The sequence below is a fragment of the Rhinolophus sinicus genome, chromosome 13 (genome assembly GCF_057876585.1).
Source record: "Rhinolophus sinicus isolate RSI-liver-muscle chromosome 13, RSI-T2T, whole genome shotgun sequence".
NCBI lineage: Eukaryota > Metazoa > Chordata > Mammalia > Chiroptera > Rhinolophidae > Rhinolophus > Rhinolophus sinicus.
In genome coordinates this window covers 12,952,139-12,971,431 of record NC_142513.1, presented here as the reverse complement: position 1 = coordinate 12,971,431, position 19,293 = coordinate 12,952,139, and the positions used below count along the sequence as shown (strand labels likewise).

The 19,293-nt window shown below is 38.3% G+C and overlaps 1 protein-coding gene across 1 annotated transcript; it reads right to left on the bottom strand.

The window, feature by feature from the left end:
- Positions 1–509: 509 nt before the first annotated feature.
- Positions 510–17,742, bottom strand: SERINC3 (serine incorporator 3). The gene is made up of 10 exons (XM_019748596.3): positions 17,567–17,742; positions 14,231–14,392; positions 13,444–13,637; positions 12,144–12,223; positions 11,312–11,449; positions 8,622–8,791; positions 7,789–7,879; positions 6,791–6,971; positions 3,131–3,358; positions 510–2,496 (listed from the first exon to the last, which is right to left on the bottom strand). The coding sequence occupies exons 1-10, from the start codon at positions 17,603–17,605 to the stop codon at positions 2,358–2,360; spliced, it is 1,422 nt and encodes a 473-aa protein (XP_019604155.1). The 5' UTR covers positions 17,606–17,742; the 3' UTR covers positions 510–2,357.
- Between the last annotated feature and the right edge of the window lie 1,551 nt (positions 17,743–19,293).

Genomic DNA, 19,293 nt, shown 5'->3' with positions numbered 1-19,293 from the left:
TGTTTTTATTTTAGTACTGTTCCGAATTACATGAAGTGGGAGATGGTGTACCATGTTTTTAAAGTTGAGGACCTCTGATGGTCTTCATCTGGCGGCCCTGCTGTTAGGAAAGTGGGGTCTCTGCTTTACACTGGCAAAGTAAGGGCTAAACATCGCTTATCTGCCCCCCAACTCCTTTACAACCTTATTTCTGTACCCCGACAGAAATCACTGGTTTTTAACGGTGGTTCCAACAGTTCCAATCAAGCCCTGCTTCCATACCCCCACCTCCACCCCCAACTGAGAATGTGCCCCCTATGTCCCACGTGTTTCCTTCTGTAAGAACACCTCAAATCTAGCCTCCGTTAGATTATGGTTGAAAACCTCTGCCCTTTAAATGTTGTCCAGTCTCTCTTTAGCCCATATTGAGATCAGCAACTACTACCTGACTGCTTAAAATGGGTTAAACACTTTGCAAAGTAACTTTACTCTCTAAACAATCTTATGTACTAGGTACTCTTTTGTTCAAACAAAGAAAACACAGGCTCAGACAGCAGTCATCTGTCCAAGGTCACAGAGCATAGTATGTACTCAATAAATATTAGCTGACCGGTTTGACACATAGAAAAATGGCAAAACTGGATGTAAACCCAGTCTGACTCCCAAGTGTATGCTCTTCAGCCATTCTTAAGGGACCACCTCCGTCCTTCTAGCACAACTTGTTCCTCTTGCTGTCCCTCACCAGACAAACAGAACCACCATCGACCCGGGTGATTACACCAGAAATACTCAGGATTCTCCCTCCCTCCCGTATCTATCAACTGCCAATGTTTAGAATATGCTCTCTGCTGCCCTCAACATAAGGTCCGAACTCTTTGCTGTGGTCTACAAAGCTCTTTATAACCTAGTTCCTGCCCACCTCTCCCCATCCCAGCTTTACTGAACAAATCCTGTTTTTTGTTTTTTTCGTCTCCCTGGCCTTTGACACGCAGTTGGGTCTACCCTTCAGCAATGCCATCGCACTTCCCCATTTCTCTCTTAGCTAACTCCTAACAGTTCTTGGCTTACACATCACTTTTCCCAGGAGGCCTACCCAGGCACCTCCCCTACCCCAGGCACCTCTTTGAGTTCGCTGCAATTCCTAAGTCACAGCACTAATGACAGCACATTGCACCACTGTCAGCTCATCTTCACCTTCCTTGAAACTGCAGGTCTAAGATGGTAGAGCTGCTGTCTGTCATGCTTAAAGTTGTACCCCAGAACCTGAAGGGCTGGTAAAGAACAGGCAGGAAATCTCTGTTGAAAGAACAAACTTCTGTTTCCTTGCATGCTACCTCTCCTGGAGGAGTCCTGACATTGCCTGCCCTTATCTCTCATCTACCCAAGCGTCTTACCCAGAGAAGATATTTAGTACAATTTTTTAATGAGTTCAAGACACTACTACTAGCCCTTAAGTTTTAGAAGGACTAGGTGCATTCTGCTAGATGCTTGATAAATCTGACCGCCCATATAAGTCTAAAAAATATAGAATAGCTGCTAATTCATAAAAGCTGTTAAAGAAAGGGCCTTGAAAGCTTAAGTCTCTATTTTAATCAAATACCTTTATAGTGCAAATATAATAAACTCACATGCATTTTACTTTTACATACTCATAACAAGATAATTACATAGACTAAAGGTGCACTGTTTTCCCAAGTGAATCTTCATTTTAACCAAACCTACAAAGCATTTATTGAAATTAAAAGTCTGGCAAAGCCCCCGACTTGAATCAAGCAGCATCAGTCTTGTAGTATAACTAGTATAACAAAAGTAAATGAAAAACTCAAGATATAAAAGCAGTAGCCATATCAGCAACTCCTCTTCTCGGGAAAGATCCACACACATACTCCTTCGCTCAAATCCCATGATACTATACCTCTTAAGAGTTTAAGGATTGAACTGAGTGCTTGTATCACACGAGGAAAAGACTTTCACAGAGAAAAAGTGTCATAGAAATACATTATTATTTTTTTTCTTTTTGCTCTTTAAGGATACTGCAATACAAATATATTAATGATGGCCTCAAATATCCAACATTTTTCTCTTATATTTTAAATCAAAGTTGGTCTTAATAAAGAACTCTCTTCACAGCACAGCTGTAGCTCACTTTACAATGCAAAAATGTCCCCTTTGCACTATATCCTTACAAATAAACGTACATGTAAATGAGAAGTTCAGATCCTGCATCAATCGTTCTGCAATCTCGCCCTCCGTCATAAATGTGGATATAGGCAAATTTGCACAGCATTCGCTTAGTATTTTAGTTGAAGCAAAAGCAAAAGGGCTTTCAGCAAAGGAAACCTTTATGGATTTCAGTGGTGTCCTTGGCCCTCAGAGCTTCAGCTGAAGTCTCGATTGGTGAGGACAACTGGAGCCACGAGGGTCCAGGCGTAGAGGAAGAGGCAGACCCAGCTGGAGCTGATCTTGACCCACACAGTGGGCCACTTGCTGCTCACGTTCTGGAACTCTGCATCAGGGCTGAGAAAACAGAAGCACGGCAGGTGAAGAAGCCTGACAGCAGCATCAAACAGCCCCCCGACCAAAGCCAAGACATTCCCCAGTGCCACTTGGCTGACACTGCTCCCTAGTCAAGTGCTAGAAGGGACCTGAGGAAGCTGCTAGTTTTAGTTTTTATGAGCAGGGAACGCTCCCTCTCAAATGGCTTTTATCTTCTTGCCAGTATAAAGAACCCTGACTAATCCTTGGGCAAAGGTCTTCAGAACATCTGGCTGTTCCAGACACTAGTAAAAGTCTAGATCGCAATGGCCTCCCTGAAACTTTCCGTCCTTCCCACATCATCACTTTGATCAGAATACTTTATATGGCCCTCTCTAGACAGAGAAAAACTAGTGAAGAAAGACGAATCAGATCGCTCTATGTCATGATTTTCTCTCAGGTACTCAAGCCCGGAAGAGCACCCCATGATTTGCACTGTAAGAATTCCAACCGGAGTTTAAGTCCAAAAGGAGAAAAAGTCAAAAGTATTTCAGAAAAGAGTCAGTACTGAACAAAACTTCATCATACGGGTAAGAGAAGGGGATTCTGAAGTCGGGAGGGTTTACAGGCACTCCAGGGGGCGAAGGGGCCTCCCATGTGTTTGGTCTGTGCCTACCTGTACCAGCCAGTCACGGTCATCATGATGTATAAGGAAGCCAAGCAGAGCAAGAAGTGGAAGACAGAATAGTTGTACTGAACTCCCTCCTTCTCGTTGTCCGTAACCCGCCGGGGCTGTCCATCCTCTTCATCGCCGGCACCGTTGGGCGCCGTATCACGGAGGATCACGCTTTCACTTCCTGACAAGGTCAGCTTATTTACTTGGCTATTGCTGGAAGTGCGGAAGCTGGAAAGTGATCCCAAACACAATAAGTCAGAAAGAAACCATGAAGATGAACTGCTGCCATGAAGGTTATTTCTTAACTGCTCCTACTTTGGGGACCAACTGCCTTCAGAAGGGCCCTGCTTAAAGTTCTGAACTGTCGCCTGTCATCACAAGACAGACAGTACTCATCATTTACTGCTTGATGGTTTAACTGCTTAGGAGTTTCCCCAAACATACTATGCTCTCCATGTCTACTCCCATGACTTCACAGGTACCTCTTCTATGCTTAGAATGCACCGCCCACCTTCTCCCAGCTCACCTACCCATCCTTCCATTCTCTGGCTATGTGCCATGTCCTCTAGAAATCCTCCCCTGACATCACCCCATCACTAGGCTGGGTTCAATTCCCAGAGCTCCTTATGCTTCCTTCTGCCATAGCACTTGTCATTCCTGTTTTTCTTGCTATTCAAAGAACTCCTTAGTCATCTATGCATTTCTAGTACACAGCAGCTGCTCACTGAAAGTTAAGGACTCAAAAAAAGTCACACAAATAAATGACAAAAACCACATGATCATCTCAACAGACATAAAAAAAAAAAAAAGCATTTAACAAAATCTAATACCTTTTCATGATAAAACACACTGAAACCAGGAATAGAGGAAAAATTTCTCAAAATAATACAGAGCATCTATGAAAAACCTGGAGTTAAAAATCATACTTAATAGTGAAAGACTAAAAGCTTTCCCGCTAAGATCAGGAACAAGACAAGTACTCCACTCTCATCATTTCTGTTCCACATTGTACTGGAGGCCCAAGCCAGAGCAATTAGACAAGGAAAAGATAAAAGACATCCAGATTGGAAAAAAAAGAAGTCAAATGATCTCTGTTTGCAGATGACTTGACCTTGTATATGGAAAGTCTTAAGGAATATACACATTATAAAACCAATAAACAATCTTGCAGGATACAAAATCAATATACAAAAATTTATTATATTTCTATGCACTAGCAATGAACAACCTAAAAAATAAATTAAGAAAACAATCTCATTTATAATACCGTCAAAAAAAAATACTTAGAAACTTAACAAAATAAGTTTAAGACTTGTACACTAATACACTAATAAACCACTGAAAGAAATTAAAGGCCTAAATGAGATATCCCATGTTCATGGACTAGAAGCCTTAATACTGTTGAGAAGGTAACTCTCCAAGTTGATGTATAGAGTCAACGCAATCCCTTTCAAAATTCCAATTATCCTGTGTGTTTTTTTTAACAGACATTAACAAACTGAACCTAAAATTTACGTGGAAATGCAAGGGACTCAGGATAGCCAAAACAATCTTGAAAAGGAATGAATCTGGATGACTCACTCTTCCTGATTTCAAAATTTACAATAAAAGCTACAGTCACCAAAAGTGGGGTACTGGCACAGGATACACATACAGATCAATGAAACAGAACTCCGAGTCCAGAAATAAACCATTACATTTATGGTCAACTGAGTTTTTACAAAGATGCCAGGACAAGTCAATAGGGAAGGAACAGTCTTTTCAACAAATGGTGCTAAGACAACTGGATAGCCACACTCAACAAAATGAAGTTGGACCCCCTTACCTCAAACTATATACAAAACAATAAAAATACAAATAACTCAATTTAAAAATAGGCAAAAGATTTAGCTAGACATTTCTTCAAGGAAGATATACAAATAGCCACTAAACACATGAAAAAAGGTTCAACACCATCAGCCATTAGGGAAATGTACATCAAAACCATAATGAAATGCTGCTTCACGTCCTCTCGAACGGCTACAATCAAAAAGACAACTGTGTAATGATTAGGTGATGAAATTGGAACCCTCATACATTACTGGTGGGATTCTAACTTTGGAAAACGCTTTGGCAGTTCCTCGAAAAGGTAAACACAGACATACCATATAATCCAGCAATTCTACTCTAAGTATGTATCCAAGAGGACTGAAAACGTACACAAATATTCCCAGCAGCATGATTCACGATAAACCCACTGCGGAACAACTCAAATGTCCCTCACTTGAATGGATAAACAAAATGTAGTATATCCACACAATGGAGTATTATTTCTTATAATAGAAAGGAATTAAGTAGTGACACATGCTACAACATGGATGAACCTTTAAACATTATGCTCAGTGAAAGAAGCCAATCACAAAAGTCCATATACTGTGTGACTCTATGTATAAGAAACGTATGAATAAGCAAATCCAGAGACAGAAAGAAGATTACAGTCTGCCAGGGGCTGGAGGGGAAGGGGAATAGGGAGTGACTGCTAATGAGTATGGGATTTCTTTTTGGGGAAATAAAATGTTTAAATTGATTGTGGTGATGGTTGCACAATCCTGTGAATATACTAAAAAACTGTATTGAACATTTTTAAAGGGTGAATTATATGATATGTGAATTATATCTAAAAAAAAAAAGTTAGGCCAAAAGCAAAACAAAAACATCATAGACAATATGAAAACAAATGAGCATGGTTGTGTTCCAATAAAACATTTACAAAAGTAGGCAGGCAACCAGCCCAAGGGTTGCAGTTTGCCAACCCCTATTTTAAGCAATCATTAAAAAAAATAATAGGTAAATCTACACATAATGTTATAGAAAGCTGTCCAGATTATAATGACAAATTCGTATCTCAGAATAGAGTATGTATTTATATAATATGTTCCCATTTTAAAAACTGTATATCAAGTGATATACATAAAATTATGCATTTAGCTATGTAGAAAATTATGTATAATTATATAATACAGATAGAATGATAGTAAGCAAAGGAAAAAAGCCTGAAATAATATGTACCAAATGTTAAGCATGGAAGAGGTAAATTTGGAGGGAGGATACTTTCATTTCCTACTTTATACTTTTCTCATTTATGTTACTAGTTTATATAAATATATCCTTGCCCATTGTTATTATATATATTTTAAACAATTAAAGTAATATATCCTATTATGTATAAAATATCAATAAAAATGAGTGAGAGGATGAGTGCAAATTGCTAACATAGATTGTATCTGGGGTTTAGGGATTTACTAGAGTCTTTAACATCAGATGTGTATAATTCTGTAGTTGTTTATTTATAATGATCAAGAAATAAAGACCTTTTTTTTTAAAGATAAGCCAACCAATTTTCAGAGCCATATTCTAGTTGATCTAGGGTCAGGTGCAGACTTTATCCTAATATAAAGGAGAAGGTATCTCTTTGTAAGGTTGGGAAGAATTATTTCATGAGAGGATTCAATGAACTTTAAGAAATGTACACGGCTGGGTAACTGAGGCCAGTCAAGGACGTTCAACAAAGAGTTAAACTGTTTTTTTAAATTCTTCACACTGCTTTTTGAAAGCAAAATAGCTGCTTCACTCCAGTATTAACCTTCATGAGCCTCTTGTTCTAAGTACTTTTTAACTTACCTAGAATACAAAAGGCATAAAACAAAGACTAGCAGCCCAATAAAATTCTCTGTGTCCATAAAATGCCCAGTCTGTGATGGTGGAGCAGAGGTGGGGACCAGAGCAGTTGAATTTGCAGGAGCCAAGGTTGGTGCGGTTATGTGTGTAATAATGCTCCACAGTCCTGGGTTGCAGGAACGATCTGAAAATGGGAAATATTTTATCATCCTTAGTTACAACTCCTTTTTCCAAGAAGGGATTTGAGGGGTGCGGTTATACATCATTCAGTCATAATATAGTAAAACATGGGAATGCTACAGTTAAAAGAACCTGAAACTCAGCAGTCAGTAACATATTTGTGTTACAACCAATGACTTCGTTTTAGAAAAAAAAGAAATTTGACAAATTTAATAAATGTCAATCTTGATTTCACTGGTTTTAAAGGAGAATTGGTAAATCTTTTTGCTTCTACAGTTGTGCACAGGCTTTAAGCACAAAGATTTTACCCTGTTTTGTTGTTACATAGGGACATAGTAAAAAGAAGTTGGGTCATCATTTGAGGGTCTGCAATAACTATTTTCCTTTAAAAGGAGTCTATAAAATATCCTACTGAGAAAACAATCCTGGAATAACTACAAAATATTTCCTACAGCTATTTCTTCTAGAGCCTATAACACCAAAGTAAAATTCAATTAAAGCAATTCTACAAAGGGCCAAAATAATGTTGCCTTGTCTAGCTGTTAACCAGTTTGACTTAGTCCCAGGAAAAGCCTAGATTATTTTAAAGGACTGTGGTCCTTTAGGCTGTCAGCTATAAATAGCTATGAATAGACATGGAGAATAAAACTTGAAAGATAAACATCTGCAAACAGATAGTGAACATTATACATTTCAGTGAAGGTTTTTGTTTGCTCACTTGTTTGTTTGACATCTGCTCTAGCTCTAGTTTTTGCAGCCACCAAAGGAGTAATTTCCTACTTTCTTTTCATCAAATGAATGTGCTAGTGACATTCTCTTACCAGGTTCATTGGTCAGGGCTGACCATGTGAGGTATATGGTGTACAGGGTGATGACAGAGGACTGCAGGAGGCCAGAACGCGGCTGGTGTTCCTATGAAATCAAAAAGAAAACAATGCCAGAGGAATTCCAAGAGCTGACTTTCTAAAACCCAGCGTACTTTCCTGGGACCTACTGAATTGTTATTAACTGAGAACCTTCCGATTCTGCTTGACAGTTTAAAGATGATAGTAACAAGGCATTTCATAATCCTGGAAATTCCTGGGGATTACACAAAGGCTTAGATTTACTAGTCCCTTAGAGTAATTGAATCTAAACTCAGCTTTGCCACCAACTAGCTAGGTGACCCATCATCTCTCTGGAACTTCACTTTTCTCAACTTTTAAAAGGAGAGGTGATGTCTAGATGTTCTTTTCATATTTCATATATAAAACTCTATACATTTTTAAGAGTATGGTATTTAAGTGATGAAACTCAGGAACATGAGTTTTGTTTTTAAATACGAAAAATCAATTCTTTTTTCTAGTTTAATTCCTCTAAAATATCTTGGCTAATGATTCATAAGAATCACTCTCACAATGTAAACAATTTAATAAGAATTATAAATTCTCAAGTTAACTAGGTTGTTTTTTTAATGATAGGAAAATTATTCATTTAATTATGATACAGGCAACTCAATGGCACATTTTATAGTTACTAAGTTATAATTATGAAGACTTTATTATAATATGGAAAAATGTTTACGCAGATAAAACTTGGACATAAATTCATATAAAAGGTTTCAAGTTTATCATTAATTAAAAATCTCACAGGTGGGAGAGGCAGAAAACCGTACCTGAATTTTTGGATGGATTGATATAATAGAAACCACAACGCAAAGGATCAGATTAATACTGATGAAGAACTTGTTTTCTGTGCAGCCATCTGGTTTGGTGTAGTACGCGTAGAGCAAACCAACAAAGATGATTGACAGGGTATACAGGGTGCTTGTGACAGACAGTAACACTGAAAAAAGGGACACCAATATGAATGCCCACAATATAATGAAGACCATTTTTTTTTTTTACTCCATATAAAAATAAAGAGGCATTATTTCACTTTTATGGCGGTCAATAATTTACAGTGACATGACAGAAGCCCCAAGGTTGAAGTTTCAGACTGTGTTAAGGGTTGGCTCAATGTTAAATTGCAAAATCCACAAAACAACTGAATTCACTTCCTGGATTACCTAATCTGATTTCATGAGTTGAAAAACCAGACATCTGATCATTCTAGCTAGAGTAAATTCTAACTACATGCTAAATATTGTTCGTTTTAAGTTTTTCTTAGGAACCTAAAAGACTCTTGGGCTCTCAAAATGGCCCAGTTCACAGCAAGCTAAATGCCAGGGCTGGTGTTAGTAGAAAAGAGAACAGACAGGCATCTTCTATGGCAGCTTTTCCTCTGTATCTGCTGGCTACATAAACCAGTTTCCTATCACAATGAGACTGCATCGTTATGGGAAAGGGCTCATTTGCTTTTTTCAAATATCTAAAGTAATGTTCCTTTCTATTCACATGGATAGTCAACAATTAGCTGTGGAACTCTGAGAAATAGAAAACATGAAAGGGTACATAGTATACTCAGACCAACTGTTAACAATGTTGAGCTCAGTTAACTTGTGTTTAATTCAAAGCAAACTTATTTGAGAAAATTAGTTTCTACTTATCTCAGTATCAATGGATTTTGCATGTTTAAAATTAAATGATGTATATGATGTTACTATAAAATGATGATATACATTAAGTTACTAGCATAGTTCTAAATGTTTTTCCATCTGAACAAATAAGATTTTTCTACTTTTATTTAATCCCAAGTATGGCAAATCTACAATTCATTATTAAATTGTAGAGTTGAGTGATCTAAAATGAATTATACGAAGCAGAATAGGTAAAAAATGACATAAATTTTTGAGTCAGAAAGACGTAAAGGAGGAGTTTCAGGATTCCTGACCAATAATAATAATTGATAGACAATTTAAAAAATATTTTTCTGCAATAAACAGTTACAAACAATTTAAATGACTAATATTAGGGCAATGGTTAAATTATGGTATACCATGGCATGTAACATTAAGAAATTGTAGAGACTGGAATACGATGCAACTGTTAAATGAATAAGACATACCCATATTCACTGATATGGAAGTATATTCATCATATAGTAAGTGAAAAGAGGATGTCACACAACAATATATATTAGGTTGGTGCAAAAGTAACTGCGGTTTTTGCAATTATTTTTAACCCTTTACAAAGCAATTACTTTTGCACCAACCTAATAGTGTGAACCTATTTACATTTAAATACAAAAACATCTGGAGATGCACAAATACATAAAGGTCCAATAACTGTGGTTACATCTGAAGAGGAAAGTGGGTTGCAGGTTGGTGGAGAGCTGCATGTTTTATTGTTTATAAAATTTTATCATTTGTGTTTATGGTGAGAAAGGTACTTTTTTCTTTTTCTTTTCCAACTTTAAAAGAAGCACTCTAAATTTCATAATATGTACTAAAAGCATTTAAAATATTCATAACCTTTGACTCTTCTACTTCCAGGAATTTATTCTTAGGAAATGATCAGAAGTATACTCAAAGATATGTTATCAGGTACTACTGCTGTACTGTAGGCAAACATTCACAAGCTATTTCTAAGTTTTAAAAAAAGTTCAAACTATAAACTACTTGAATATATAATACATTTAAAGAGTAAGTAAGATACAAAGATATTACATGTTTTTAATGATGCGTTTTCTATCCATAGACGATACATATATCCATATAGGGAAAAAAGACTGGAAGGATATAGACTAATATGTTATCAGTGAGTAGTAATTACTGGTGAGTTGGTTTATGGAGGAATTTGTTTTCTTTTGTGTTTCTGGCTTTTCAAGTTCTTGACACAGAGCTTCTATTATTTTATAATGGAGGGGTCAGGGCAAGGAATCTCAATTATTATTTTTCAAACTAAAGTACGGCTGGGTCATTGCTCCTAATAAGTAGAGTGTTCCAAAGTCCCTCCCCATTACTATAGGCTGTAAATCCTATTCCCAACTTAAAAATTCTAAGTGCCCTTTTCCCACCAAAAAGCTTTTACAAGGGGTGTGGGGTCACACTCTGAATAAAACAGTGAGAACTGTTCACCTCCTTCTGCCTATGTTGGCAGATGTCCCATACATAGAATGCCTCTGAGCCCCGTCCAGGGAAACAAGGAAATCAAAACTAGAACTATGTCACTAAATACAACTTTTTCCCTTATCTAAACACATCTCAAAATGAGTGAATTGGGAAAATCTAACGATTTATATTATCTGTGCTACTCCCTTCTAGGAATGCATATAATTCAGAATTTATTCAATGGGAAATTAGTTTTTAAAGTCAGCTCTACTTTGGGAGTTGATATATTTAAATGAATGGAGGTTTTTCTTTGTACACTTGGTTTAATGCAGCATAATGTAGTATGGCCCTCATAGGTAAGTTTAGATACCTACCAGCATACCAGCACCTTGGGTTTCCTTCTTCCATTCGATTTACCCATGATTCATTAAAAGAGTGAGCCAAGTCTACCAACAGCACCAGCTGGATAAGGATGAAGACAAAGGCCCCACCCGAGCCAATAACAAACCAGGCTATAAACCAAAAGAACAAAGTTATTCTTTACAATAGAAGTAACATTTCAGAATGTTCCTGTCCAACATCCTAAAAAAGATTTCAATTCAAGTAAGAGAGAGGTAATAAACAAAGACATATTCTGTCTCCAGCAGTACAGCAAGATTATTCCAATTCCAAACTCAAAGGCAGTTCTAAGAAGTGTTTGTTGGGTTTCAGTGAGTTTTAAAACTCACTCTAGTTTGTGCCAATGGGAGCCTAGGATCTGACATTCCAAATGGTACTATAAGCCTTTTCTTTTACCTTACAGGGCGTAAAAATCACAGTGAAAATCCACAGATGTCACTTGATGCCATGGTAAGGAAGCAGATTAAGACATCACCCGCTTTACCTCCTCCATGCTACAGGAGCACGTAAGTTGTAAGTTCTTATGCTGACAAGCTCTCCAATTAACTTAGTATTGTCAAGTGAGAAGGTAAACAATTAAAATACTGGCAAACAATTAACATATGGTTCCAGAACAGCTGAAAAGTGAGCTGAATGCCTCCTGGCTTTAATCAGTCAATCAATAACTTAATATTAGTACCACCTCATATAACTGGACAACAGCTCATTTAATTGTCAATTTTGCAAAATCAATAATGAAAACACAGCTTTCGTGCAATCATTTGTAGTCTATATGTTATAATTAACCCCCTTAATAGAGAGCCATACCTGTGGTGAAACGGCCCCCAGGGATGTAGAAAGATCCAACCATGATGCCAACAAGGGCAGCAATTTTGAAAAACCAAAACCTATATAAGATATAAAAGTGCATTTATGAAATGCTAACTTTCACCCATACACCAATAAAAAGGAATTTCTGAAATGCAAAAATAACCCTTAGTAGCATTTTCAACATGACTGCCTGCATGTAGATCATTGTTTGCCATGAAGCTACTTCATTCAATTATCTCATACAACTTAAGATCAAACAGCACAGAGAACATTCACATTCATAATAAGAGAAACATGTATCTTTAGAGTTTCCCTACTTTTTGCACTTAAAAGGCAGGCATTTTTCTAGACTTCTAGAGCATTCTAAATTAATAATGTTAGCTAAATATAGAGCAATTAACAGTTAGGCCTGGGGAAAAATGATCCCCTAATCCTTTTACAACCTAGGACATCAGTGCCTTGCGAGCAATTACACAGTTCATCACTGGCAAAGCCAACACCAAACCTGGCTTTCAGTCCACAATCTTTAAAGACTGCCTTGTATAGCAGAGTAGAAAGAATCAGGCTTTGGAGCTGGACAGATCTAAGCTTCAATCCCAGCTCCAAACCTCAGTGGCTGAGAGATCTCAAGCAATTTATTTAATCTCTATGAAATTCAGTTATTGCATCTGTAAAAAGGGTATTATAACACACATAAAGTTCACAAAATTCCCTTCAGTCTTCAAGTAAGAATTAGGGGATCTAAGGGCCAGGAATGGGAAGCAACAGAATATGTAAATCACTGGCCCAATTATATTCACTGTTTGTCTTCCTGTACACTGTTTAAATATATCATGTATGTGCTTGTATTTTAACAATAGAAAAAAAGTGTGCGTGTGTGTGACTGTGTAGTACCTAGCACAGTGCTTGAACTGTTTCATAGGTGTCTGATAAAAATCTAGGAACTTGAAGCAAAAGGTATTAAAAAGGTAAAAGTCTCCTCATCCTGTCTACCTCCTCCATGCTGTAAAGTTCCAACTGAAAACGATATTGAAACAACTTCCCTTGTATAATAGGTCAGAAATATATGTGGGCCACTGATTTATAATACATGCTCTACTGCTTCCATAAGAATGGTAACATTAACTGCTGAATGGGAGGATCCACACCATAATATAACAACTTAATAATAAATAAATCTTGAGAGCATTTGAGATCTTGCTTTCTGGCATGTTGTCAGTTTGGCTGAAATAAACTCATTAAAAAATCTCATAAATAAATAAGCAGGTAGATAAATGAATAAATATGTCTTACGTACCCATTGTGTATTGCTGCCCTGGGATCTTTACTTGTTTTTACTTTTATCATGAGCAGAGAGAGGACAAAGAAAAAGACGGTGAAGGCAAAGCTGATCCGATACACAGCTTTATAACCGACTTGCACATTACAATCTCTGTCTGCTTTTATATCAGGCATCTTGATTTTAAATCCCCCTTCACAGAATCCAGGAATCTGGAAAAAATAGTTTCGATGTTATGGAACACCCACATTTAAAGAGATTCTATCCCACTATAGGAAACCCTAGATTTACGAAACTGATTTCTTCAACAACTGCAAGACTGTCTTGTGGGGTTTTCCTCTGTCTTCTAATTCATTTATAATCTTGAAACCAAACAATATAAACACCTTGCATTTTGAAAATAAAAGTGAAGTGCTCTATTCTTTGCTCCTTTCTACTGATGAGGTTAACTCCTATTTTCCCATGAATTTTTATGCTACAATTCACTCCTTCCAAAGGTGAAAGCCTAGTACAGTTTAAATGTTTAAATCTTAAACAACGTGAAAAGAAAACATCTTAGAGCCACTCTTTTAGTATCTGTTTTCTCTCAGCTGTTAAACTAAAACATAAAGATGTTCATTCTGATTACCTTTATTTCTGAAAAAGGAGCAATACCTTCACATTCTGTGTCTTGACTATACCCCAAATTACAATGAACTTGATTGCGTTTCACCGTAGTGAAGAAATACAAACATTAATTTCAACTACAATTTTGCAAAATATAAAAAGAATCCGTATATTAAGGGTACTGTTACTTCTACTTAACCTTCTTCAGCTCCGTTTCCATCCAGTCTGTCCGCATGATGGAGGACATAATAGTGCCCAGGAAGAGAATACAAGCGTAGATGAAGCGAGTCACAGTGGAATTCTTACTGTTGGGACAGCAACTACACAGTAAACACGATGCACCACTGCACAGGCATGGAACCTGGAATAAGCACACCACAGCATTTGAGATCTCCTTCAGTGGACTCCTTCACGACACAGGTATGGCAGAATAGAACACGAAGCAAACCAGGCTGTGACAGTTTTAACTGAGAGAATTAGGGCTGGGTGGAAGTGGTTAAAAAGCATGGCTTCTGGAGTCAGTATTATGTCTGCCACTTTACTTCAGCAAACTTATTTCTCCATCTATAAAATAGACTCAATAACAAATCTTCCTCCCTCAGACATTACTGTATTAAATGAGCATTCAACACAGTACCTAAAACATACAAAGAGCCCAATACATGTTACTTATATTCATACAGAGAGCATACTATATTTAAAAACAATATATATTAATATTGAGAAAAATACAAACCTAACTCTACTTGCTATTTATTGAGAATCCTAGTGACCAAATCTGATATTATAGCATAAAGCAACATTACATGGAAACCCTTATAAATGACAGCAAGAGCCATTTAGCTCCATTCAAAAGTAACCTGGAGATTCCTCAAAAAGTTAAACATAGAATTACCATATGACCCAGCAATTTCACTCATAAACATACACCCAAAAGAACTGAAACAGGTAGTCAAACAAAAGCTCGTACATGGATGTTCAAAGCAGCACTATTCACAATTGCCAAAAAGCAGAAACAACCCAAATGTGTATCAATTAATGACTGGATAAGTAAAATGTGGTATAGCAACACAAAGGAATATTATTTGTGAAAATGATTATTTGTGAAAAATGAATTTGTGAAAAATATTATTTGTGAAAAATGAATCAAGTACCTACTGTGTAAACGTACTTGATCTGTGGAACAAACCTGTCCTACTATATGTTATGTCACCTCCCTATCTCAGTAAATGGTAACTCTATTCTTCCTGTTGCTCAGTCCAAAAACCTTGGCGTCTTCTCTTTTTCCAAAACCCTCTTCCAATCTGTCAGCACATCAACTCTATCCTCAGAATATATCCAGAATCTGACCACGTTCATAGCATTCTTACCTATCACCTTGTTCCAAGCCACTACTATCATCTCTCATTTGGATTAAATGCAATAGCTCCTGTCTCACTGCTGTAGCGACCTATTCAGAACCCAGAGTAGGTATAAAGATGATTTTAAGATGAGAACATTTGAGATTGAGAACAAATGCAAGAAAAAAGCCCTCTTGGAGCTTTCCTCATCTGACTAAAAGAAGCAACTTCAGGGATACCAGGCTGCCATAAATTCTCTCTCCGAGGGAGTTTTATGGCCATGAAGAAGACAAAAAGACCTTTGTATCTGCACAAACAAGTGTTATCACAAACTTTCTTATCTCCTGTTTGTTCTCCTAAAAACCCATTTGTCTTTCCTAAAGAAATGCATATGTTCTTCCCATAGAAGTGCTTTCCTTCCCCTTCCTTTTCCCTTTAAGTTAGGCAGATAGTAAGCCCTATCCTCTAAACACCCCTTCGAGCTGTTCACCACTGAGCACTACTTTGCATATATGTTACACGCATACATAAACCCTTTTTTCTTGCTAGCCTGTCTTTTGTCAGTTTAATTCACAGGCCCCTAGTTACTAACCCCACAGAGGGTAGAAGAAAAGTCTTTCCTCCCCTACACGGCTTTACCCTTTATTTTCTACCGTCTATTCTCCACACAACCACCTTGTTAAAACACAGGTCACATCATATCATTCCACTTTTCTGAAATGGATCCCCACGTCATTTAAGAGCAAAAGCCAAAGTCCTTAAATGGGTCAGCAAGACTATACAACAGCATTTACATGATTTGGCCCCCTGCTGCTTTCTGACTTCATTTCCTATTATTGTCCCCCTCACTCATTCCATTCTCTAGTACACTCAATTCCTTGCTGTTCCTATTGAACAAAAAGCATTAATAAAATATTAAAGTGTTTTATAGATAGGAATGCTCTGATGGCATCAATTCAAATCTTAAGCTTTACATCAAAATGTGTTTCAGGTTATTAGGACAGAAAGGACATATTTGTTTCCAATTACTAATTCACTCCTTCATTAATGACCTTTGTAACTATATTTTTTCTAGATCTATTTTGTAATTGGTGGGTTTGATCCACGAGTAGATTGTTAAAATCAACTGACCAGGACTTTTTTAATGTGATAGAAAATAAAAAAGGTAAGAATTACTTCATGAACCTTGTGTCTAAAAAATGTATTAACTCAACTATGTAAAATTTATTTCTGTGGGTCAAGATCAAACAAACTGGAAAGCCATTGCTCTCAAGGAACCCGCCCTGTTGATTTGAGATCAACAACCTTAAAGGATGGAAAATACACTCGGTCCCTAAAAAATGGTGGTGGAATGAGCTGAGATTGAGGCCTTGGTCAATTAAATCAGGTCGGGAATTAGGAAACAAGGAAATGAGTTCGAGGAATCTGTGCTCCTCTGAAGCGAGTATGTGTGTGAGGGAACAGCATATTCTACTCCATAGATCCCAAAATTTCCTCTTTAAAATACGGCTTTTACAATCTACAAAGTGATTCAACCCATTTATTCCCTTTATCCTCACAACAGCTCTCCAAAGCGAGGAATGCTGAGGTGCTTATCCTCGTCTTATAGGGGAAGCCAGAGATAAATGACTTGCACGAGGTCCCGAAAGTTCAGACCACGGTTTCCAATTCTGAGTAATAGTCCACAGGCCTTCTTCCCCTTACACCAGAACTGCAGACGGGCCTCGGTTAAAATCCCAGGTCTGCCCCATACTCTGTAGCTTTGGCAAATCCCGTGCTATGAGACAAACATGTTATTCAAGCGACCCAAATTAAATGGCGCCACCTTAAGAGGGTGCTTCGAAATAAACGAGAGAACCCCCGCCCCGGGAACTCTTATTCCAAGGTCCGATTTCAGCTTCAGGGGAACCCACAGGCCGGAAGGCTCGCTGGGGCGGGGCAACCGAAAATGTAAACAATGGCGACCTGGCCGCCTACGTTCCGTAACAAACCCAGAGAACGAGCGGCCTGATCCCGATGTCGGGGCATCGAGGATTTGGGCTTGGGTCCCTCGATACCGTGTGCAGCCCAGGGCCGGTCCCCCCACCCCCACCCCAGGCCTCTGCGGCCGAGGCCAGTTGGGCTCTGGTCTTGGGGTTCACTATCTCCCTCCCTCAAAACACAGGTCGGACGGAGACTTCAAACCTGGAACTCACCCAGCTGGCAAGGGAGAAGACGCCCAGCACAGCTCCCATGGTGACGCTACCAACGGAAGCGGCCGACCCAGAGGCTTCTAGCGCGGTGGCAGCGGCCACTCGAGGTGTCTCCGCAGAAACGCGACAGTTTCTCAGGCCGGAAACGCGCGGCTAGCGTCATTGCGTGGCCCCGCCCACCGCCCTCGGCGGCGGCCTAGAGGGCACCTGTTATTGGTAGACGGAGAAGGAGGAGCTAAATCCTCGCCGTGCTAAGGAGGAGGCGGGGCTAAACCTGCCGGGGGTTGAGGAGGAAGGCGGGGTTAACCCGGCTGGGGTCTGGCGGGGAGAAGACGGGACTCGGCTGTCCCGGGCGGCGGAAGTTGTGAAGGCTTTATTTCTCACCTCATCTTTGTATTCAGTGGGAGCCAATTACATGTCAAGATCTGGGGTTCAGAAGTGCACAAGAATTTATGGTCTAGTTAAGAGGACACCGACAATGAACACAAACGTATCACGACATACTGTGATGAGTACTATGAAGTAGTATGAGGGAATAGTCTTTCAATAAAAGTTTATTTAATGCCCAATCTGTAAGGGGAAACCAACTTAGTTGGGGGTAGGGGGTAGTCCTGGAAGGCTTTCCTGAGGAATTTATGTTTAATCTCAGAACTGAAAGATGAGTCCAGGTTAATCAGAGAAAGATGGGCGTTGTTTCCTAAAATGTGGGCTCTATATACTCTTTGGGGTAAGTAAAAGGTTCTAAGGTGCATGAACATGACATTCGGTAACATTGAAAGACACAGTGAGAAAGTCCTGTTTCAAACCAAAGAGAAGGTTTGCTGGAGACTAGTATGTATCTGACATTTTTCTGACATTTGCTTATCTCCCCTTTTAATAGAATGAAGGCTTCATTTTCCAAATCTCTCCAAAGGTAACCACATCCACAGTTAAATGACACTGTTTTGTTTTAGGGTTTGTGTGTGTGTTTGCAAAAATTCTTCCATTTTTACCAAGTAATGCTGGTTTTCCATTTAAACTGTGATGTAAATTTTCCTTTGTAAATTTAAGTAAAAATTGAGTCTATTTAAAGAAAAAAACTTGAAAATGACTTATTTACATAACAGAAAATGACTTATTTACATAACAGTATAGGTGGTATGTAGCTACGGCAACAATGATGAAAATGTTGTCCCAATGACTAATGTAGGGGAACGTTTACCTGGAAATATAAGAACCTGTAGAGTTTGGAATCCTAGAATATTTTTAGAATGGAAGAAGCCTTAGAAATAGACTTGAATCTCTTCTTTTACAGAAATGGAAAAAGGCTCAAAATAAAATGGCTTGCCCAAGACCACAGGAAGGATTGATGGCAGAGGAAGGAGAATTACTTAAGCTTTCCTAATTCCTACCACAGCCTTTCTTTCCGCCCCAAAATACCTGCCCAAGTCAGGTTGCTTCAGACCACTGAATCTTCCAGGTAGCTCTTAAAATCCTTGCTTCTTCCTGTCCGGGTATTATTGGACTGGGCAGAAGAAAGCTAAGACTAATAAATAAAGACCACAATCAGATTCTACCAGCAACAAACCTGTACCCCCCCCCAAAAAAAAATTGATTTATTTAGCTTGTTCATTAAGTGAGAACACACACCAGAGAAACCATGAGGTATGTTGGGAAGAGGAACTTGGGAAGAGCTTATCTGAGGATCTGTGTTTGTGGTAGGGATTTCAGGAAGTGGGGGACTGTTTTGA

Excerpts from the sequence above, each read along its gene's own strand:
- SERINC3 (XM_019748596.3), bottom strand. The coding sequence starts at position 17,605 with ATGGGAGCTGTGCTGGGCGTCTTCTCCCTTGCCAGCTGG. Across the intron at positions 13,638-14,230 it reads TGGAAACGGAGCTGAAGAAG|ATTCCTGGATTCTGTGAAGG; the intron begins GTTAAGTAGAAG and ends TATTTTTTCCAG. Across the intron at positions 8,792-11,311 it reads CCCAAGGTGCTGGTATGCTG|TGTTACTGTCTGTCACAAGC; the intron begins GTAGGTATCTAA and ends CCCTTTTTTCAG.